At 37.3% G+C, this 24,383-nt stretch overlaps 1 protein-coding gene across 31 annotated transcripts in view; it reads right to left on the reverse strand.

The window, feature by feature from the left end:
• Positions 1-24,383, reverse strand: part of MYCBP2 (MYC binding protein 2) — a 271,324-nt gene that overhangs the window by 140,029 nt on the left and 106,912 nt on the right. For all 31 annotated transcript variants that reach the window (XM_060394149.1, XM_060394144.1, XM_060394130.1 and 28 more), the window contains 6 exons: positions 21,298-21,417; positions 20,145-20,226; positions 12,355-12,472; positions 5,819-6,023; positions 5,039-5,192; positions 696-868 (listed from right to left, as the gene is read on the reverse strand). In XM_060394149.1, coding sequence (XP_060250132.1) covers positions 696-868; positions 5,039-5,192; positions 5,819-6,023; positions 12,355-12,472; positions 20,145-20,226; positions 21,298-21,417 — 852 coding nt within the window. The remainder of the gene's footprint in view (positions 1-695; positions 869-5,038; positions 5,193-5,818; positions 6,024-12,354; positions 12,473-20,144; positions 20,227-21,297; positions 21,418-24,383) is intronic.

The following is a 24,383-nucleotide window of genomic DNA, read 5'->3' on the forward strand; positions in this document are numbered from 1 at the left end:
AGTTGCAAGAGCTTATTTAATATCTGAGTCCTTACAAGGTCTGTCATTTATCAAACTCTATGAATCACTTCAGACTGATTCTTTTTTTTCTGCTTACCAATGATTAACACTTTAGATTGATTCTTAAGGAACCATTTGAGGAAGACACAGTAGCCTGAGATAAACTTAATCAATGCTAGTTTGGCATGTTTACAATGGTTCCCAGATGTTGTAAAAATGCTTATCTCAAATTAATTAATTAGAAGTAAATTTAATGTGCTGTGAAAAACTGTTATGTAAGAAGAAACAGAAGTGATAATTATAAAATTATATATTTTTATAGAATTTATTTTAAAAGAATGCACAAAAATTAAATACTGTAATTATATATTTGAATATTTAACCTGCTTCACTAAAGTTTATGCATTCAAAGTAAGCAAAAAACATTATTTTAAAAGATTTACCTGTTTGGAAAATTATATTCAGGGCTGCTTTATATTTGGGAATATAAAAATCTTTCATGGTGTTGGTATAAGTCTAATGTACTTTTTTCTGTAGGAAAAACCTTTTAAAGTTAGACGATTTATCTTATTTTGCACCTAGCACATTATTATTTAACAAACATGGCAGAATGATACACAAATTTAAATACTCTAAAAAAAAAATCTTCAGGACACATTAGCGAAAATTAGTTGATCATCAAACACCAACCCTACCTAGGATGTGCAAAGCTGCATGAGACCGGGTGGTGAGAGCCCTTGAGCCCGTCGGTAAGGCCAGTTCAGGACTCAGAATACTACATCGGGACTGCAAGTCTGCCGCAGAAGGAAGTCGGGCATCAGCAACCACTGCATTGTAGCACCACAGTTCTCTAGTGCTTGGCCGAAACCTTTCAAGAAAAAGATTATAGCACCTCAACTTGAATACAGTTTCATTTTTTAAAAACATTTTAAGCAAAATTGATGACACAAAGAGAATAATACAGCCAGCTCAAACAGGACAAAATGTAGCTCATTACTTTCCATATCTGAGCTAAAAATATAAAATGATTTATGTTACCATAAAAAATTTGAACAAAACAGCAATATGTATCACATTATTGCATGAAAATAGAGCAAGAGTATATTTTAAAGTCTAATGTGTACTTAGAAATATAAAACCTTTGTACAGCCAAACTCCATAAAAAAAAGTGTAAAGTCAAAAGAAAATACACAAAACAAACGAGACGAAACAACAATAGCCATAATGGAGAGGAACTCCTGCAACCCAACGAGAGATAATCCAAAACCAAAAGTGGGCAAGGGACACGGAACTCTGTTCTTCGGAATGGAGATGCTGAATCTTACTAATCAACAGTAACGCATCATAAATACTATGAAGAACCCACAATGACATCCTGCCACTGTCTCATTCCTTTCATCTCTTCCATAACAAAATTCTCAAAACGCAGTCTTTTATTTATTAAACTTTTTTTGGAAAAGCTGTTTTATCAACTACTGAGTTAACGCAAAAGAACAGTAACAAAATATTTTTAAAATAAAGCATGAAGAATAATGACATGATGTACACTAGTAAAAGGAACAGTATCATTTATCTCTTAAGTATCCTGTTGCCATCCTCCCTACTCAATTCCCTTCCTTCCCCTTTCAAAAGGAACAAGTATCTTGAATTTCAAAAGTTTATTATCTTCTTGCTTTTCTTTTCGGCTTTTCATGTCTGTATCAAAATAGCATATAATTTAAGTTTTGTGTTTTGAATTGTCTATGAACACGATACATACTTTGTGTATTCTTTTGTGGCTTCCTTCAAACAAAAGAATATTCTTACAATTTGTATTTACACACTGCAATGTGGCTGCAAATGCACTCAGTCTCACTGTTGTAAGGGTATTAGCTCATGTGACTATATCACAACTATTTGTCCATTTTATTACTGATAGCAAAATATGAAAACCATTCAGTCTTCTACTATAAAAAAAATGCTGCTACGGATAATCTTTTACACAGTTTCTAAAGCACAGGTACAAAAGTACATGGGAAGGAAGAACAAATCCTCATTTTTCACAGCTGGGATGTCTACACAGAAAACACTGATCCTCTAGAAAATCTTATTCATGTTAGATACAGCTGACATTTCAGATCAGTTTAGAAAGGATGATCTTCTCAATCGATGGCACTTGATGATCCAAACTTACTAAATATGTAAGCATTTAAATCCAGCAGTCCAACTTTGGGTACACAGCCAAACAACTGAAAGCAGGATCCTGATGAGATATCTGTATGCTCACGTTCAGACCAGCATTATCCACAATAGCCAAGAGGTTGGAGCAACCCAAACATCCTTTGATGGGTGAAGGGATAAAGTAAATGTGGTAGAAACATACAAAGAACTACCATCCAGCTTTAAAAAGAAAGAAAGAACTCCATCCGGTCACAGGCTACAATGTGGATGAAGCCTGATGACATGACCCTAAGTGAAATAAACTCGTCACAAAATGAATCAGTTTACAATTTCACTTACACATCCGAAGAAGGCAAAGGCACAGAAACAGAGTAGAAAGGTGGTTGTCAGGAGTGGGAGGGAGGAAGAAATAGGTGTTCTTTGCACACGTTTCAGTTTTACAAAGTGACAATGTTCCAGAGAGCTACTGTTCAACAATGTGACTATATTTAACACTACTGAACTGTACACTTAAAAAATGATTAAGATAGTACATTTTATGTTTTTTATCACAATTAAGAATTATTTTTAAACACATACTTAGAAATAATACTTTGCAGAAAATAAATTCTATGAAAATATTAACTGCTGCTATAATTAGTAGCATTAATATTATTGGGTTATTGCTTTTTTAATTTAATCTATCAATCTACTACTTGCAGTTCTAATTTATATATAAAAAACACAAAAGACATGCATTTTGAAAGGTATCACACAATATAAACCACACTTTGTGACTCACGGAGGAAGTTAGTGGGATTTGGTATGGGGGAGAAAAAAAAGACACAGAGACGGACCACATCATTCTTACTGTTTGTATATTTGCTTTGTCTTTTAAAACACTAGCAACACAGATTCATGTGTCAGTTCTGTAAATTTTGAAATGAAAAATAAAACTGCTGCTAACATTCATCTGTTCTTTATAGGCATGAAGTTTCTAATTATTCAGGAGAAGTTATTGTTAAGAATACAAAAGGATGCAGGCTTGGACAGGAAGGAAAGTCAAAGTAAGCTAATACTGAATCTGCAGTGTCTGTGATGGAGTAGAATGCAGGTACCCTACTGAAAAACACAATGGACACAAAGCTGCCAGAAGTCAGCATAATGAAAGGAACTCTCCAACTTCCAGCTGTTTCACTGAAACATAGGAGGAGACTGCCCTTCAGGTTTTAATCTCTGTTTTGGAATAAGGGGGTAAATGATCAGAGACCTGGCCAGGCATCTGAGATCACCTGTCCCCCTGCTGCCACCATATGTGGAAAAGGCAAGGTTCACCTAACCACATACCACACGTCACAGTTCTGTTAAGGCTCCAGGAAAATGACTCTAGTTATATCGTTAGAATCTACTCCTACCATTATTTCTAAGTTAAAGAGTGCATTTCTAATCTATCAAATGTATCCAGAAACAAATTCCATACTGCCAGCTTTCGTTTTATTCTATTAATGCAAATTTAATTGGTTTAAAACTAAAACATATTATAAGGATCATGGAAAACAAAACATCAATTTAAACGTAGGTCCAAACCAGAGCTCGCTCTTTGGTAGCTAAGTCTCTTGTACCGACTTCTAATCAGTAAATAACTGAACACAAAATCTACCTTTTCATCATTTGCTTCTCTATCCCTGCCATTTATTTCACTGTGACCACTCTAATTCTGGTTCCCAGGGCCTCATGTCATCACAAGAATCACTTTAAGACTACTCACCCCCCAGCCGCTTGTTATCTGATCCATCCTGTATACTGCTGCTGGGGAATCAAAAAGCACTACTCAATTCAATTCTGGCCGCCAAGTTGCCTCACAAAATGCCCAAATGAGACAGTAAGCTTGTCAGCAACCTGGAAGCACTGTAACTCCTTCACTTGGAGTCATGACTCACAACTGACAGAAAATATGGCCTTTTAAGACCTGGCCGGCTGGTAGAAAGGCAAGTAGGAATGGGCAGAAGAAAGAAGACAGAGAAAGTCTTCTCCTGCCAACTAAGGCTAGCCGAATAAACAACTCGAGGGAGAACAAAAAGTAAGTCCTGGGATGTGCCACTCTGGTACAGGCATGACTCCCTTACTAGTCATCAAAGCTAGAAATCTGGCATAACTCCTGCCTTGACTCATGTATATAAAGCACTACAGTAAATTTTAAACAAATGCAATATAATTTCTTGGATTGCTTGTGTACCTGTATCCATCTGTACATTTTTAAAATTCTCAGAGTTTGATAAACCGGTGTATTTCTCTACCAATATGGGAATTTTGTTATGTACATTCCTAAGGGCAAGGTTCACTGGTTTTATTTATTCTGCAGTCTTTGGCATAATTTCATCTACATAGTTGGTAATAATTAGATATTTACAGAACCAAGAAATAGAGTGAATTCTGTATAATACAGATAAGACTGCTGACAGACTAAAAATAATGAACAAGAGAACTCTTGAACATGAAACTGCTTACAATAACGACAGTGACAAAGCCTTTCATAGCACCTTACTACGTGCCTCTGCCCTAAGTTCTTCAACTCTCATGATAGCCTATGAGGCCCCATTAGTATCCCTATTTTATAAATGAGAACAGTAAGACATGCAGAGTCAAAGTAACCTCTCCACACTGACAAAGAAAGCAAAGTGTGCAAGCAGGATAAACCTAGGCAGCCTGGCTCAGAATGCATGTTTTTAACTGCTGCACTATACTGGAGAGGTCCCGGAGAGGCACTGCAATAGTGTAGCTAACAGTTGAACAAGAGAGTTCTCATCGATGAAATGTCTGCCTGTACATGGCTTTCATATTCCAAAGTACAATTTGATCAAAACATATTTATTACTCTCTTAAAAATGGAGAAGCTCACCTCCAAATGACATCATACACAGGATCAAGACATACGCCAAATCCCTGCAGGTCCTCTTGTTCAGAGTCATTAAAAGTTTTACAGCTCCCATCCACTTTATTTATCAGAAGACACTTAAATGGAGGAGGCTCTGATATAGAAGCAGGTACCAAGCCTTGGGAAAAAAAAAATTATGTATTTTAAAGATGCACTACCTTTTCACACTCCCCCAACTTATAAGAATTTCCTATAACGTAAGTATTATTACTATCTCCATTTAATAGATGAAGAAACTGAACTAAGACTTAGGGGTTAGGTAACTAAAAACCTTTAAATAGCAGAATGTGGACTAAAACCTCAGGCTTTCTAAATCCACAACACATACCCTTAATTTCCATACTATACCACCCTATTATATAATTATTCACGATATCATAGACACAAGTATAAACTGACACCTTGGTCTCAATGAAACTTTAAAGTCTGATTTATGTAGTGAAATTTCCATACCGAAATTCTATCATTTATTTATCAAGAACCGATACAGAAAACTTCCTCTTTCTAATACAGGTTTTATATCATACAATTAGGTTCCTATTTCCAACACTCTCTAGTTTATAAACTAGTCTCCTAATAATTTCATTCTTTCCGTGCATACATACATATAAACACAGGCACTTAAAAGCTTCTTTTAAACTTCTTCGAACAGAAAGAAAACAAAAAGCTACAGGACAACATGTCGTAATAGGGAAAGATGAACCATTTGCTTTCAGAGGGAGATTTGTTTTGGGGGGGTATTACCTATAATGTGTTTACTGGCAAAAATTTCTGATGTAGCAAGCACATGAGAATTAATAAGTGCTTCATCAATTCGTAGGAAAGTCTGGTCCCCACTTGCGCCTATCCAGGTAGCTTTTCTTCCATATTTTGATCCAATGTTAGGCATGGGAGCTGGTTTTGCATTCCAATATGGCACATCCAAAATTGGTCTGCCCAGTTGTCCTTTCTAAAAGATTAAATAAACCACATTAACAACATGACTAAATAAATAATTTATAATTTTCTATAAAGTTAAGGAAACAGTAGACAAAAATAGCTCTATGAGACATTATTTTTCATCAGTTGTTGGCTGTTTCTTTCTTTAAATAAATGAAATTCACATTAAATTTGGACCAAACTTGGATAAAGAAGTAATTTCTATTATTCTTAGGCATTCTCCCCTTAATATTAATAAACCACAAAGAATATATTAAAAAATAATAATGAAGTTGAAATATTTTTCCATGTAAGGAATCTCCCTGAAATACTGTACTGTCTTTAACATCTAAACGAAAAGTATAATAAATATACAATGTATTTAAAAAGTAGTAATACAAAACGTTCATTTAAAAAACCACTTTGATATTTTAAGTTGATAGTCCAACAAAATGTTAGTATCGAACTCAAGAGAGTCTAAAAACATTTGGGTAAAAGATAAAAAATAATGACTACTGCAGCTGTGAATACAATTAGGAAATTACATCTTTTCACATATGATCATATGTTAGTAAGTTACTTCATTCATGTTTCAAGATAAAGAGAAGAATTATTGTGCTGTCTTAAGTAACTGTTAACTCACTTTAAAAGTACGGCTGTCCATAGGTTAGAGAAGAGTTTAATTTAAAAAGTAACAGGAAGTTTCTCACTAGTAAGCTGGTAGCTGTAAGTCAAAGTGAATGCTGGACTGGTAAATATTCATCTACCCCCCACCTCAGACTCTCTCTCTGACACACTCTCTCTGTTAGCATCACCCTGTCTAACGCCCCCTGGACGGCAGACAGTGCTGCACCATAGCAGCCAGGGTTCACTCCAAGTAATGGGAATGAGAAACCACAGCAAACTGCCCCCGCCCCAAAGACCCAGGGAGCCGAGAGCACTGCAAATGCTGTGGCTGAATTCTCTCCCAACTATGAGGCTTCTAATGAGTCCTACCATTCCTTAAACACCACACCAAGAAAACAGAGCCGCAAACTGCAAAAGCAATAGAGCTTCAATCTCTGGGCGGAACGAACAGAGGCTCATGATCAGAGAAGCAGCACATGATCAGAGAAGAAGCCAAGACATTTCAATGTTTATGCTCGGCTTCTTTCAAAGTCTATCCTTATTTTTTGACAAAACAGCAGCATAAGCAATGTGTCCATCACATTGAGATATTTATTATACTTCTGGAGGAAAAGAAATTATATTTTTCATTGACTACTGACATAAATATTTATTCCTCTACTGTCAACCAACTAATTCGAAGGAAAGCAGTCTAAAACTATGACAGGTGCCTGGACAGCCCCATGGGATTCAAAACATGGTTATACATAAGCCATGTTTAAACATACAGAGGTTCACACCTGGGGCTTCTGGGGCTAGAAGACAATAATGACTGTCTGATTCTAAGTATTACCATTCACATTCCTTTCAAAACAACATAAAACCAACACAGAGCAAAGAAAACCACACGTGCTTCAAGCCTTCAGCAGTATTAGGAAATAGTGGATCTCACAACTTTTAAGTTACCTGAAACCAGAGGAAAAAACCAAAATTTTCCTCACCCACCTGCCTCTACAAGCCCCGGGGGGCCAGGGCTGAAGAGGAGGTGCCAGGGCTGGGGTGGGGGTGGCGCTGAGTGGAGACTGCAAGGCACAAAAGGCTTCAGAAGGAGAACAGGAGAGTTGATAAAATAATCCCCCCAAGGGGAAAACCCAAACCTTGATGTGAAAATGCCACGCACAGCAAGAACTTGAGGGTTCTGAGCACCAGCTACAGGAAAAAGCCTTCCAAGTATGCAGGGCCATTTCTCACCCATCAGGCTGACACAAATGAAAAGGTATAACAGACAACACATTCTGCTGGCAAGGCCGTGGAGAAAGAGGCGCTCTCATGGACTGCTGGTGAGAACGCAAAACAGAAGGAAAACTCTCACAAAACTACCCAGGCGTTAGCCTTCAACCCAACAATCTTACTTCACACCTCTAACAATATTCATTGCTGTTGTTGCAAAATATTAGAAAGTACTTAACTGTCTAAGCATAAGAAATTGATTAAATAAACTACTATGTATATATATATATATATATATTTACACACACACACCATATGCTATGCAGATGTAAAATATGAATTAGGAAAATCTCTATGAACTGGGAAGGAATGACTTCTAGGAGATACAGTTAAGTGAAAAGACAATGTACAGAAGAGTATATATAAAAGGCTATACTTTGAAAAATAAAAATGGAGAATAATTACATATATATGTATATGCATATACACACATACTATATTTTTACCTTTGTCAATGCAGATACAGATGGTGTGTGTGCTTATTTATTACTCTTTAAAATAATAAACACATGAAGGAGAAACTGGAAAACAATGATCCTCATAACCAACAAGCATGGTGTGAAGGGGAGTAGGGTGCCAGAGATGAGAGAGGGAATACACTAGGGTGAGAACACCATTTTCTCACAAATTAACTTGTGGAAACACGTTAAGTTCTACACATTCAAAAACTAAAACTACATCTAAGGATGTGCAAGGAGGGATCCTTAAACTTAAAAGTAAACTGAAATGGTACACTGGGTCACAGACCACTCTCTATGGAAGTCTGAGAGCTCCAGGTTGGGAGGACATGCTAGAGGTCAGCAATTAAACCAATGACCTCTACAAAGGGCTGGGAAGACAGTTATAAGAGGGAGAAGAGGAATCTGACTCGGCGACACACCTTTCATCCATCTCTTTTCTGCCATACCTTGGGCATTCCTGGGCAGCCTCACTCATTGTTCAAGGCTAAGTTATCTCCATGCCTAAAGGTCACCCCTCCTTCTCCCCCTCCCTAAGATCAGATCTTACTCACTCTAAGGAGATGAACCCCTGTCCCAGGATAGGGTGAGACAAAATGGACCAGGTAAAAGGTCCTGTCTTCAGGAACAAGGGAAGGAAGGTGATCCTTGACTGTCATCACATTTAAAGACTCGACTAGCTCTACCTACTTTCATCCACGTTAAATAAAGTTGAAAGAAACAGAAAAGGAAAACAAATGAACCCGACTCTATTCTAAAGGAATAACATAACCCCACTGAAAGGGTGTGGGGAGAAAGCAAGGAACTTATGAACGCAGTAACTTAAGAACACGGTACCTCATGAACACAGTTTGACTTCAGTCCTGGGGTAGGACAAGGTTGTTGGGGGGGGGGGGCAGGGTAGGAGCAACAGTGACAAATCCTGAACTCTTTTTAGTGAGTTTGTTTTTATAGTAGTGTGGGAAAAGCAAATATAAAACTATTTTAGACATATTTTCAGTTCAGTTCAGTTCAGTCGCTCAGTCGTGTCTGCTGTTTGCGACCCCATGAATCGCAGCACGCCAGGCCTCCCTGTCCATCACCAACTCCCGGAGTTCACTCAGACTCACGTCCATTGAGTCAGTGATGCCATCCAGCCATCTCATCCTCTGTCGTCCCCTTCTCCTCCTGCTCCCAATCCCTCCCAGCATAAGAGTCTGTTCCAATGAGTCAACTCTTCACATGAGGTGGCCAAAGTATTGGAGTTTCAGCTTTAGCATCAGTTCTTCCAAAGAAATCCCAGGGCTGATCTCCTTTAGAATGGACTGGTTGGATCTCCTTGCAGTCCAAGGGACTCTCAAGAGTCTTCTCCAACACCACAGTTCAAAAACATCAATTCTTCAGCGCTAAGCTTTCCTCACAGTCCAACTCTCACATCCATACATGACCACAGGAAAAACCATAGCCTTGACTAGACGGACCTTTGTTGGCAAAGTAATGTCTCTGCTTTTCAACATGCCATCTAGGTTGGTCATAACTTTTCTTCCAAGGAATAAGTGTCTTTTAATTTCATGGCTGCAATCACCATCTCCAAAAAATAAAGTCTGATACCGTTGCCACTGTTTCCCCATCTATTTCCCATGAAGTGATGGGACCAGATGCCATGATCTTCATTTTCTGAATGTTGAGCTTTAAGCCAACTTTTTCACTCTCCTCTTTCACTTTCATCAAGAGGCTTTTTACTTCCTCTTCACTTTCTGCCATAAGGGTGGTATCATCTGCATATCTGAGGTTATTGATATTTCTCCCAGCAATCTTGATTCCAGTTTATGCTTCTTCCAGCCCAGCGTTTCTCATGATGTACTCTGCATAGAAGTTCAATAAGCAGTGTGACAATATACAGCCTTGACGTACTCCTTTTCCTATTTGGAACCAGTCTGTCGTTCCATGTCCAGTTCTAACTGTTGCTTCCTGACCTGCGTATTTTAGGACTAAGTAAATGAGAAATAAATACATTGATATTGTTGGGAGCCAGGAAGAAGGGACATAAATATGAAATGGGACAAGGTAAGAAAGAATCATAGGGGAATGGGCTGGAGGTACCAGTGTGGACTTAGGATTTCTGAAATACACAAATGTATGTATGTCTATATGCACATACAGGAGTACTGGGGATGCAGTGAATACACCTAGTGCTCAGCTGCTGTCCAGGAGTGTTTCCCGCTAAAAGCAACCTAGGTTTTTAGAGAAATAACTGATTCTAGAACTCAAACAGATAAGCCTGGAATAACCTGTTATGCCAGGAAGTAAGGTAGTACTTTTCTTTTTAAAAAAAGAGGCATGCTATCAGAACACAGAAGCCAGCATGAAGGATCTCCCACTAGTGAAGTCTGAGCCAATCTAAACATTCAAATGATAAATTAAGTACAGTAATGAATAGAAAAGAAACATGCATGTCTATACCAATAATAAGATGGCAAACAAATATTAAATGGACTTTTGCTTACACTAAAACCCAAAGGGCTAACACGTGAATGTGAGGGGGTGCTGTGGTTGGAGAAATCATTATTTTTGCAACCATTATAGTAAAGACTGGTTCAGGCAAGAACAATCAATAGATGCTAAATCTAGAGGGTAATTTGGAAGCAGGTATCTTAAAACTTAACAGTGTCAATTCAAAGACTGCTTATTAGTTTCAAGGGAAAAAATTCTAACTATGCAGTAGTGATATCAAACAAAATCCTGTAGATGATCAAAAATTCTATCACCAGTGAGGGGCAGGTGGGCCTTCTGTGCCCCCAGATGGCTGTGATGCCCTGAGAAGGACTCAGCACCACTCACATGGTGTTTTGGTCTGGAATGCACAACCTGCATCTAAGCACAAGGAAATATTAGACAAACAAAAATGAGGAACATCTCCTTGGAAAAAAATTTTAAAAAGTACCACATTCTTCAAAAATGTCAATGTCATAATAAACACAGAAAAGGTGTGAAAATGTTAACAGATTAAAGGAGACTAGAGTCATGAGAAATAAATACAAAGCCTGATCTTAGACTGGAGGGGGAAAAAAGTGCCAAAAAGGGATCACCAGATCAACTGACAAAACACAAAACTATTTAAGAGTAAAGGATCATGATGCATACAAGTTATTCTTAGAGGACTCAAGGAAAAAAAAGTTTTACACACACATATACAGAGTGTGCGAGAGAGAATGAGAGCATGAGTATACAGACAGTAAAGCAAACAGATCAAAATGCTGCCAACAGGTGACGCTGATTCAAGAGCATAGGGTCATTTCACGCATTATTTTTATTTTTGACAATATTTCTGTAAACTTAAAATCATTTCCAAGTAATAGATTTTTAAAGTTCAGATTTACATTAAAAAAAAAATCAAGAGTTGTAAACTGCACCCCAGAGACTTAGGTTGTAGAGTTCTGAAGAGTTACCCATATCACAGATGGTATCAGCTTATTAGCACAGTATTATTAAGCTTTTCCTTGACTTCTCCTATGCCCAAACTATACAAAATTCTCAGATTATTTTCTAGTTTTGAAAAAAGAGAAAGAGCAAAACAAACAGGCCAGACAGAAGTTGAGAGGAAGAGGAAAAAGTAAACTATAATTCTAAAAAATCTAACAAGAAAACTGGGCCTTTAAAAAGTTCTAAAATAGATATAATTCTACAAGTTAAGAAAAAAATTTGATTCTTTACAAGCTAGCTGGGAAGGAAGGTTTCAATGACAGAAACAAGCTCTACTGAATGCTTAATAGACTCTGATCTGGACTAAAACATGTCCAAATCTAACACAGGTGTTAAATTTAATAAATTCTAATGCTACCCTGGAGAAGAAACTAATTTCAAAGCAAAGTTCTTTCCAGTTTTGTGTACGTTGGATATGGAGACAGGAAATATGCATGTGCAATAATAATACAAGAATTTCACTGAAACCAGAAAAAATAGCTAATGTAGACAAATTGCAAGGCAATAGTACAATGCAACATTATCAATGCTTAAAAAGTTCCTTACAGAAAAGCTTCCGAATGTGAAGACCTGTCCATCCATTAAAAGCGCTGCCGTGTGGTTACTGCCTGCGGTAACTTGTGTGCTAGGGCCTGGCAATGCTTGAACAAGAGTGGGACATCCCCTAGGTTAAAAAAAAAAAAAATTTTAGTCAATTTCTCTCAAGATCCAACTGAAATAAAGATCAATAAACAATGTAATAAAAAAAAACAAGAGATAAAAGGCACTAATAAGAATATTCATCAAACACTTATTTAGGTACTATATTATGCCTATCTCCAGTCTTCATATTAGGTACACAAAGATGAGAAAGACATAATCACTGACATGATGGAGATTCATAAAAAGATTTCTTGAATTTACTACTCTAACTATGGACAAAGAATTATTATTTTTTCTGAAAGACTATACCTACATTTGTTTTAAAAGAAAAAAAAAGTTAACTTATAAAGTGAATGGTAAGTCAGAGAGCTCTACAAATATTTGTTAAATAAAATAAAAATCATGCACTGATTTACCCAGAATACAAACCATGGACCACACAAAACAGTTTTATGTCTTCCTTTCTACCCTTTTCCCACTGAACTGTCAATTAACTTTTCATCTTCTTTTCTACCTTTTTCCACTGCACTTTCAGATTTTAGCATACAGAGTATCTCATGAGTTAGAACACCATATCATGAGAGGCACCACAGCAGCAGCTGCAGGCTCGGACCCTAAAGCAGACTGCCTGGCTGTGAGTCCCGGCTCCACCATGCAGCAGCAACATTCCATGACTCTCAACAAGTTACTCATCCTTTTTGTAGTTCAGTTTTCTCTTCTTTTACATGGAGATAAAACTAAACCGCGTTTACCCCATAGGGTTCCTATGTACAAAAAAGCTCATATATGTCAAGTGCTTGGCTCAGTGATTGGTACACAGTTAGTAATTAACAAACGGTAACTATTATGATAAATGGCATCCTTGGCTCTGTCGTATCTGTTCTTGTAATCACCCTTCTATCACCTTATTTATCCTTTATTAACCACTTGCAGCAATCACTATGTATATACAGAAGAATAATCATCACTGTAGAGAAAGTCCACACATAGAAGAGCTCTGTTTCTGAGGTGCTGTAACACTTTAAATTTTTTAAATTACATATAATATGTTTTTAAATGGTTATTCAGGATGCAGCGAAAAATGAATTGGGAAGAGGCAAGACTAGCAGCTGGAAACCTAGTTAAGAAAATGTGATGATCTGGATGAGTTATAGTGAAGACCTGAACTAGGAACAGTGCGAACTGAAAGGAATGTTTCGACAGCTCTGTAAGGAACACACCTGACTAGACTCTGGAAATGGCTGATGGGGGGCGGGGGGTGGTGCAAAGAAGAGTTTCTGCTTAAGTTAACAGGTAGATGGTGGCAACATTCACTTAAGATAGAGAATAAGATCTAGGAAGACAAAGAGAGAAAAGAGAGAGTTTTCATTGTAAGTTTCTTCTATAATTTAGGTAGGAACAAAGGAAGAAGAGCTCACAGAAGTCTAGGTCATAACAATGAACTCGGGGAAAAAGTGCTATGTAGTCATTTCAAGGAAAGAGGAATACTATACACGCTGAATGCCTCAGAGACAGAGACAGATGACCACTCAATTTTGCAAGAAGCCTTTGGTAGAGGCAGGTGTGATACTACGCAGCAAAGGAGGCACTCACAGTGGGGTCAGAGACTACACAAAATCCCTTCAAAATCTTAGCAGGAAAGGGAAAAAGAAATGGGAACCAACAGCTAGAGGGAAAAAGAGCTGAAGGGGAAGCTCTGTCCTTTTTAAGAACTTGCGTAAGCTGAAAGAGAGAGTGAAGATGAGGGGATATGGTTCAGAGAGGGGACAAGAAACAGAATCAGATCCCCATGGGAAAGGCAGAAAGGTCTCAGGGTGGGGACATGAGCAGGCCCTCTTTCAGGGTAACGTGAAGAAGGAGCATAGAGGAAGTATGGACACAGGCAGGTGTGTAGAGTCACTGGGCTGAAGAACGACCCATCTAATGTTTTCATTTTTGCTGTGACAGGAATAGAGGTCAAGGGCTAAGAGCAAGAAGAAATGAGTGAGGAGAAGATCTGAAGATTATGCAAAGGGTATCATGGTGAGTGGAAGAAAGAGAAACCTAGACCACAAGGTTTTAACCCAGATCCAAATGACTTACAGGAATTCTAAGAGTGAGCTTCAAGAGACTGGTGAAACTTTTAATTTTATAAGCCAACTTTTAAGTGTATATCCTTATGTCTGTTTTTCTGAAGAGACAGCCCATATTCTTCATCACATTCTCAAAAGGGCTTAAATCAAATAGCTCAAAACTAGAAAACAGGGGGATCACTGCCCACTGCAGAAGGACTGACTGAATCTAGGAGTCATAACAATCTGTGTAAGTACAGAGACTTCCTTTTCTTCCAGAAGTCCCAGCGAGACATAGAAAACTTAAGTAGACTGATTGATGCTTGAAGTTTTGTCACACCTTAGCATCAAGATCAAGAGGGTGAGAAAACTGAGGATACTGGTAAGGGTAAGGGTGAAGAAAATAAATGACAACCTCAGACTTCGGTTGTTAAGTGATCCTAGAGAATGAAAAAAAGTAGAGGGCTGCAGAGAATAAAGTACTGATACAGTCAAACACCAAGTAAAGCCATGCTAAGTAACAGAAGAAAATTTTGTCATCAGATTATGTGTTGTTTAAAATGAAAAATTCAGAGTTAGAGCTATCCACTGTAGGTCCTGGGAATGACCACCATGAATACGGAAGTAAGGTTCACTAGATCTAACTAAGGTGTCAAGGTGACTATATTGTACGGGACCATTCAGGGGCATGGTAAGACTCAGACTGGGAAAACACTGTGAAAACTACATTTTCAAAGAATGAAAGGCGGTGACTAACAGCAAGATGTGTAGTACCAAAAGCAGAGGAAAGCAGAACGGCTCTGCCTCCAAGGAGTAGTCGTTTCTACCTGAGGGCACAATAGTATGGCTAGACTGAGTGGTTCTCAAACCTGAGGCACCATGAGCTTTCGCAATAATCAATTACCAAGCCGAAGGACTGTGTGGTGAACGACAGGGCTGCCCTGGTGGCTGTCGGTAAAGAATCCGCCTTTAATGCAGGAGACCACCTACAGTGCAGGAGACTTGGGTTCTATCCCTGGGTTGGGAAGATCCCCTGGAGAAGGAAATGGCAACCCACTCCGGGATTCCTGCCTGGGAAATCTCAGGGACAGAGGAGGCTGGCAGGCAACAGTCCATGAGGCTGCCAGAGTCGGACATGACCAAGCAACTAAAGCGCCACCAAAGCCCTCACAGAAATGTCCGGTTTGATCCAAACAAAGAATTATTGGGAAAGTTCCTGTAACTGTTGATCAGTTTGCAGTTTATGCAGCATTTTCATACAAACTATTATCACTGATTATCAAAATAATTCTATGTATGGATCTGATGTGCTTTAAAAAGGACTTTCCCAAAGTTGGTGGCGTTTCTTCTAATAAACTCTTTCATGATACTAGAGTCCATTTATTAAATTATTTGGTAAACAGAGGAAGAACTGGAAACAAACATTACATCTGTATGTGTATGCATGCCAGGCATTTTGTAGACACTATATTAATTCTTTAACAATCCTATGGGATTATTTAAACTAAGGCTTAGTAAATTACAGTTACATAGTTGGTAAGAGATGAAACGAAGATCTAAACCTCGTCTAAATGGTTCCAGACACCATGATGTGTAGCATATTAACACAGAAGGAGGATTTATTAAAGCAAGAAAAAGATGAGACTCAGAAACATTAGAAGTATCAAGATTCTACTGGAAAAAAAAAACCCGAGAATAAAGGCATCTAAACTATACAGTCTCTTTCCCAACATCCAGGTTTACATTTACTGAAAATTGTAAAATAATTTGTAATTCAGAGATTTAGAAGCATACTGAAGAATACAAACAAACAAAAAAGAGGGCTGAGTCATGAGTAAATGCATAAAAATCCTCAGAAGCTTTTCGACAATCTCTTTTAAAACCGGCAACAGTAACAGCCAACATTTATTGAGCATTTACTATGAGCTAGGTGCTTGTGCTAAGAAAACAACACGTATTATCTCCCTGAATTCTCACAACAACCTTCTGAGAGAAACATTTATTCCCATTTAAGAGGAAGAAACTGAGCCACAAAAACAGTTAACTAATTTGGGCAAGGTCACACTGGCACCAAGTGACAAAATCAGGCTCAGTCACTCTGGCAGGACAACACATGAAATGAAGAGAACACCAATAACGTGTTTCTACCCTCAGCACATGCACACTACAATATCTACCTTACATTCATCACACATTACTAATGTGTGCTATACAATAAACTTCAGTTAAAAACACTTGGTTACGAGAAACTTTAAAAAAAATACCTTTCAACTCTATTTTCAACGAAATATTTATAAATGCTCTGCTTTGTGGTAAGTTAGTTAATAGGTATGCTATTGAGGCGTTGTTCCCTCCATATACATGGTCAACTCCTTTCGGAATCTGTTAACAGTTCCTGACTCCTGCCTTCCAAATCCCACACAGATCCAGACAGACAGAGTAACTAGCATGTTTACAGCACAGATGGTTTTGACTGGTTTTCATTTAATCCACCAGGTACAACGTGTAGGCATTATGTCATTCCATGCCCCAGCTTGACACTCCCCACAGCACACGGAATCAGCCCTCCAGTGACAACTCAATCAACAGAACTAGGAGTGAAAATTTACATGTTGGGAAAGAACAACTTTGGGCAGTTAAGACAAATCCCACCAGAGTTTAATCTTCTTAAAAAAACCCTAATTGTTTAAACTTCAACATTAAAAGCTATCCTAGTTCATGAAGATACAGTCAAACTATTAAAAATACTTAGCATATTGCTATGATACTGTTGCCTGAGCAAGTCACTGCAAGGCAAGGTGTGGTGCTCACTGGGTGATAATCAGGACCAGGAGGCAATGTTTTTAGGTACCCTCTTCATTTGAAAAGCTGACGTGAGGTCCTTCCCTTTCAAAAGCCGTTAAACCTCAAGGAGGGGTGGCAGAGTCTTGCACTTATTCTGTTCATTCTTCACACAGCACAGTCACCTGAGGGTTGCAATTTAATCATAGATATGATTTTCATTACTTCCCTCCCACTCAGTCAAGACCAGGAAACACAGCTATCTGTTAACTCTTTTCTGCGGAATGACATCCAAGTACAAAGTCTGATTTGTAAAGACGTATCCCCCTTGCTGCACACATGACTGATTGCTCTCTCACATATAACTGTAAAGCACCTTTCCCAGGTTATGTCATGACTCACAAAATAATTGCCAGCTAAGTAACAATGCAAAAATGATGATGACGATGATGGTAATAATACTAAATCCTCTTCTGGGTCATGAATCTTCTGGGAGAAACAGAACAAAAAGCTTCCAAATTCTTCTCCCCACATATTACAAGCCCTGTCTCAGTCTCTGCAAGAGTAATGGTCATTAACCCTGTGAAACAAAATATCTGCTACCTTCTGAAGCCTGTAATAGTAACTGCAAAGCCACTGATACTCTGTGATATCCAACGCCCAATATATAAATGCCATATCCAGTGACGTTTGGTAAAATAATTTTGTTAAAAACTTTTTTCTCTTTCCAAGCACAATGCTTGTCACTAAGATTGTGCTGGTTTTATAAATGTCTTAGCAAGTATCAAATGTATGCTTCACTTATGCTTTTAGTGAGAAGCTGAACTCAATGATACCTCAATCGTCTCTTCTCATTAGTAACAGCATTCATCAAAGCAACTAAGGACATTCCTTTCATCCTCATTCTGTGTGCGTTGCACTGCACATAGGTCTGAGCCTGCCCTCTAGGATGGACAGTGTTTCCTTAATCCTGGAGGCACACTAGAGCATCGAGAGCATTTAAGGAAAAACTGATGCTAGCATTCTATCCAACCCTTGTGGCCACCATCTCCCACTCCCAATGCCCACCTCTCCACACACGCCTCTTAAAAATTCTAGACTTAGAATCCAGGCATGGTATTTTTGAAGTCCCCCAAGCAACTCTACTGTGCAGCCAGGATTAAGGATCACTGGTCTTTACTATGTAAATGGTATCATCCTTGCCACAGTAACGCAGTCATTTCAGAATAAAGTGAAAATTCTGGATTTTATTTAATGACTGGAGTGACTCAGTGTATGTGAGTGAGAAATCATACAGTTCCAATTGATTCTGGCAGGTATCTTATGAATACATGGAAGAATTAGGCAAGAGCAGAGAGACAAAAAGAAAGGAGGTTCTGTGGCAGACTGGATTGGTGAGTCATGTCTAGCCTGAAAGGGCCCTATATCTCCCAGACTTACACATAAACCTGGTGTCAGTGACGGGGCAGCCATACATGGGGACCATTCACATCCTGAAGACCACCCGCTGCAGGGAGCACAAGTGGCTGACAGACTCTGGCGATGCTTCTTTGGGTCCACGAGGCCATCCTTCCCCTGGGAAGCTACCAGCTTGTGACTGAGCTCTGCGAAGGATGAGAGCTGGCCCGTCCTGCCCAATGTGGAACTCTTCTGAAAGTCACCTTGGCTTGAGGACACCCCGCTGGCCTGGCTAACACTCAGTCAGAAATGCACTGTGACCTGGCTCTTCCTGTCCCATTCTTCTTCTCTCTTTCCTTTCACAGGGGCAGACCTACCTCAGGCAGACTCGTATTCTCTTCCCTTTCACAGCAGTTTTCTATCCATAAACTCTTTGTACAGCTAATCCTGCTTTAGCATCTTCTGGGAAGACGTGAGCTAAAAAGATGAATTTTCTACACTTCTAACCCAAAGCAGTCTCACTGTATTAAGCAGATGTGGACTCAGCTGCTGTGATGAAAGTCAAGAAACCAGGACTTAAACAAATAGAATTTCTCTCTCAGGTAAGCACCCAAGTATAAGGAGCTGTTGTAGAAGTTCCATGGTGTCAGGGACCCAGACTGTTTCTATCTTGTGGCTCTTCCACTCTCAATACACAGTTTCCAACTTAGGACTGCTGTGATGACTTCTCCAGCTCCCCACCACCAGGCATGGACTCCAGGCAGCAAGCAGGGAGGGGAGACAGAGAAATGGAAGGGTATCCCCGTTCCCTTTAGCAGTGACCCAGAACGGCACACAGCACTGTAGTTCACACAGCCATATCTTGCTGCAATGGAGGTGGGAAAATGAAGCCTTTAGTTTCATGGTTCTGTCATCAACTAAAACCTTATTACCAAATGAGGTACGGAAGAAGGAATAATAAAATATGTCCAGTAGTCTCTACCACAATTAGTTCTTAACTATTCCAGATAAGTCTAAACAGTTTCTCTGACTGACCATTTTGTTTGAAAATTATTCAAAAACTTTGATGATATCATGTTAATATTAGGCTAAAATTTTAAAATAGATAACATCAAAGAATATGAATATAGCCTTTGCTGATTTATTAAAATGCCATTTGGGGATAGTCACTGTCTTTACTATTGCCATGAACAGCCTTTAAGAAGATATTAATTCTGAAGAATATAGTGTGATTTCGCTCTTACATTTTAAACATATAAAATGTAAATCAACTTTTCTCCTAAAACACAAAATCATTTGTCCCCACAAAAGCATTCAACCACAAAATCAAGAACCACCAATAATTTATGGGCCATGCTTTCCAAAACTGTGGTATAAATACTATATAGAGTGTAGAAATATATATTTCGAAGGAAAAAAGTAAAGAAGAAAAAAAACCCACTTTCACACAAGATGTTAAAGTACCTGGAATTGACATCTCCATGTCCGAGCTGCCCATGCTGCCCATACCCAAATGTGTAGACATCACCATTTTCCATTAAAACCACTGAAATAAAAATTCAGAGCTTTATTTTTTCATTGTATGCATTTTATATTTCTATCACAAGTATACTGAAAGCAGTTCAAGTTTCACTATTTAAAATTTGTAGAGTCATTAAGAATTGGCAATAGAAGTAAAGACATTTATATTTAATGAGAAAATATAATTTTACTTCTGTAAAATATTTTTAAGTTATAAAAATGTATAATGTTTTTAAAACATACAGTTTAAACTTATAAATGCCATTTAATAACACTAAAATTTAATAAAACATTGGTCTGAGTCAACTGTTAAGTCTTTTTTTAATGAGTAACTACATACAAAATGTTCTCTCCTATCTAGGATAATTATATAGGTAGAGGGTCTGAGCTCTGCACGGTTATGTACAACGTCAGTATGTCTGTCAGAACTTTAATTAATCTGTCAATATCTTACCAAATAAGGAAATACATTGAACAATAAAGAAAGAATTTTTTATTTTTATAAAGGTTGAATAGTATAGCTTAAGCTATATAACCCAAATGCCAATGATTTAGTAGGAACTGAAATACTTTCTACATTTAAAAAAAGTTTTCTAATTTAAAAATTGATATTTTCTTATAAATACTGCACAACAAAGCTGAAGTAAGAGGTATAGTTTTTGCAAATGCTTTAACAGCAGATAAAATTTTACATTTATAAAATTAGTACACTGTACTGGTACAAAATAGTTTTAAAATTATGTTTTAAAAAGCTCTTAATAAAGGAATTTGTGGATGCACATTTCCCACTGAACAGTAACAAAGCTTGTGACCAGCTTATAAAAAAATTAGAAAATTATAGAGTTTAAAATTATCTTCAGGAATTTCATGACTTGAATTACAAAATCAGTCCATCAGAAGACAGATGAGAAGTCAGATCTCTAGACAAGCATTCCACAGATTAAAAAGGACTGTCTAATAAATATGCTTTCATAAATCTGAGGGATGCTATAGCTTTTGACACACGGCTAACAGGCTACATTTGTCCAAACTAAACAAACAGGCTATTCAACACAATTGTAAAAATGCAGTTATACCCTAAAGTTCCAGCTGCTACCTGAGTGGTGAAATCCACAGCTGACTTGTACTGCCCGGAGCTCACAGTCAAATCGCACGGAGCCTGGAGGGTATGTTGTGATTTTGCTTGCATCCTTTTCTCCTCGTTCTCCACTTCCATCTGCAAGTGTTATAATTTGTAATTAAGCCATGACTCATCTTCAAAATAAAATTTTAAATCAGTTTACTATGGAAAAACAAGAGAAAATGTTAAAAGGAACAAGCGAGAAGAACTGTAGCTGTTAGAAGTGATAGATCAAGAATCTACCTGCAAAGAAGCCAATTTTGAAAATATAACCTATATATTTCTGTTGGCAAAATCCTACTAAATCAGTAAAAACACAGATAAGGCCTGGTTACAGATAAAGCCTTTTAATCTAACCAGTTATGTGATGTAAATGGGTCACTGAGTTATAGAAATAACAAAATTCTACATGTAAAAGTTTATATGGAAAATTTTAGTTCGTATAAAAAATAACTGCATGCAAAGTCATTTAACAACTGTTTTAAATTTAGTGATATTGTTAGTGCTAGTCATTAAAAAAAAAAAAATTCTAGCTGACTTGCAAATCACTTAGATTTCCCAAACACATCTTAGGAAGACTACTCTGTCCACCAGTATTGCTAAACTCAGTTGAATTTTAAAAAATTTATAAAGATCAGATAGCTTTATCCAATTACTGTAGTTCAATGGTTTCCTGTCAATCATTTCACCTGTCCCACCTTGACTCTTAGCCAGTCTGCTTTGTGGATTTCTTTGGCCCTCAACCGCAACTCTCAACCAGACCCTCTGCTTTTACTCCTTCTTTCTTCCCTTCTCCAATTCCCTACCATAAACTTGCTTTTAAGACCCTCCCTCCCCCCTGGTTTCTACATTACGTATTTTAGTATTTTAACTATAAAATTTAAAAACACATTCCAGAACATAACAACTTTCTTTGGAATGTGTAAATAAGAAAGGTAACTGAACTTTCCTAGTCTAATACTACAGATGAACTAAAATATGACTTCTATATCATCAAGATTCGAATTCCTTACACATGGAATAAATGTAAGTCTGAAAAGAATTTCAGGTCAAATAGCCTCAGTTAATTGCTTTGTGATACAGTAAATCTAAGTAAGTGTCTATAATATGTGGATACACATGTGGATCTACAGACACACATTTAAGATAATTCTGTATTTTCACTACCCATTTTAGAATACTAAACAGAATAATATCATTTCATGCTCATGTATACTTTCCTTACTCTAAGATTTCTAATCTTTAGTAATATCCACAGTGAGACAAAACTGGCCTAAATTACAAGTTCCACTTCTATAACTAAATGACTTGAGCATTTTAAAAAGCTTTAAACTCTTTACAACACTAGGACAGTAAAACCTCACTAATTCGGAATAACACATGGCCTATATGACTTACTGGAAAGGTCTTAATAACAGAACGTTTAAATAAAAATTCAGTTTTATTACCTTCAAGCAGTATAGATTATAGATTAAACTAAATGCTACAATAAATAAAATGTGGTTACCTACATTATAATTCAAAATAGGCCTATATTACATAAAAATGTACCATAAACATGAAAGTCCTTTAACATACAAGAATTAATTGCTGGACCCAGAGGCTGAAGGCACGCTGAAGGAATCCTTCATTTCTTGAGCCCTTGGTTTGAAAAGCTAGTGATTTTAGACAGGTTTCCCCTTAAAAGTATGGCCCTGAAAATTCAGAGGAAGAAGTTATTTTGAATTTTTACTCAAAAAAAATCACAAATACTGCATCTGAAGTACCATAAATTCTGAATTAGTGAGAGGTTTTACTATAAAAGGATAATAATAATGATTGCTCTTTTGCTAAATTATCTAATATAGGTTTGCCAATTAAATCTGCAAGAATGTGTACTTGTGTATGGGATTAAAAAAAAAAAATCACACTTAGTTTCACTCTACCCAAAATGCATATTTTTAGTTCAAAGACTCTTCATCCTGGAAAGATAGTGGAATGGTACTTCCTTGGTGGCTCAGAGGGTAAAGCGCCTGCCCGCAATGCGCGAGACCTGAGTTCGATCCCTGGGTCGGAAAGTTCCCCTGGAGAAGGAAATGGCAACCCCCTCCAGTATCCTTGCCTGGAGAATGCCATGGATGGAAGAACCTGGTGGGCTACAGTCCATGGGGTCGCAAAGAGTCGGACAAGACTGAGCAAGCTCACTTCACTTCACTTCAAAGTATAAACAAGGGCCTAACCAAAAAGTAATAAGCATCTTTCAAAGACTATTTAAATAAAATGACAGATACATAAAAAATTTACAGCTTTATCTCAACTGGTAAAAATATCTCATTATTAAAGCCAACTCTGATTTATCATAGAAGACAAACTGTGTTCATTTAATTGTGCCAGACCTAACTATATTCAGTGTTACACTTTAATTTCACTTTCTAAAAATTTATTGATGCCTAGTTAAAGCTTTCACCTTTGAATTTGGCATTTTGCCCTCTCTCTTGAATATAGAGATTAAATATAGATACAAACCCCACAATAGAGACACAGCATCAGGGAAAGAGGGAGAAAAAGCCTAGTAATTTACTGATTAAAATCATATCGATTAAATGAGTAGTCATGACCATCATTTAGAAATTAAAAATAATACTAGAAACATTTTGTTCATCTAAACAAAACTTTTATCTATAAAAATAATTTGTCAATTATTATAGATGGTGAAATATTATAAGAAAAATTTAGGGATGAAATTCTTGATCACTAGCAGCAGCAGTGACAAAGGTTTTAATATTTATATCTGTATCTGAAATTTTATGTCAGTTAAAAAAATAAGAACAATTCTAATAATTTAGAAATTTACAAAAGTTTATCAAAGCAAAAAGATACCTAAACAGTCAAGAGTATAGTGCAAATTCAAAAATTAGGAAGTGAAATTTAGCAAGATTAATCCTGCTCAAATTCATTATTCAGAAAAGTATTAATGAGGACAAATAAAATAAACCTCAGATTTTTAGGAAAGTTAGGCCTAAATATTCTTATACTTGGCCATTTAGGCACATCTATCTTTTCCCTAACATGAATATGCTCAT

Source organism: Ovis aries, chromosome 10 (assembly GCF_016772045.2).
Source record: "Ovis aries strain OAR_USU_Benz2616 breed Rambouillet chromosome 10, ARS-UI_Ramb_v3.0, whole genome shotgun sequence".
Taxonomy (NCBI): domain Eukaryota; kingdom Metazoa; phylum Chordata; class Mammalia; order Artiodactyla; family Bovidae; genus Ovis; species Ovis aries.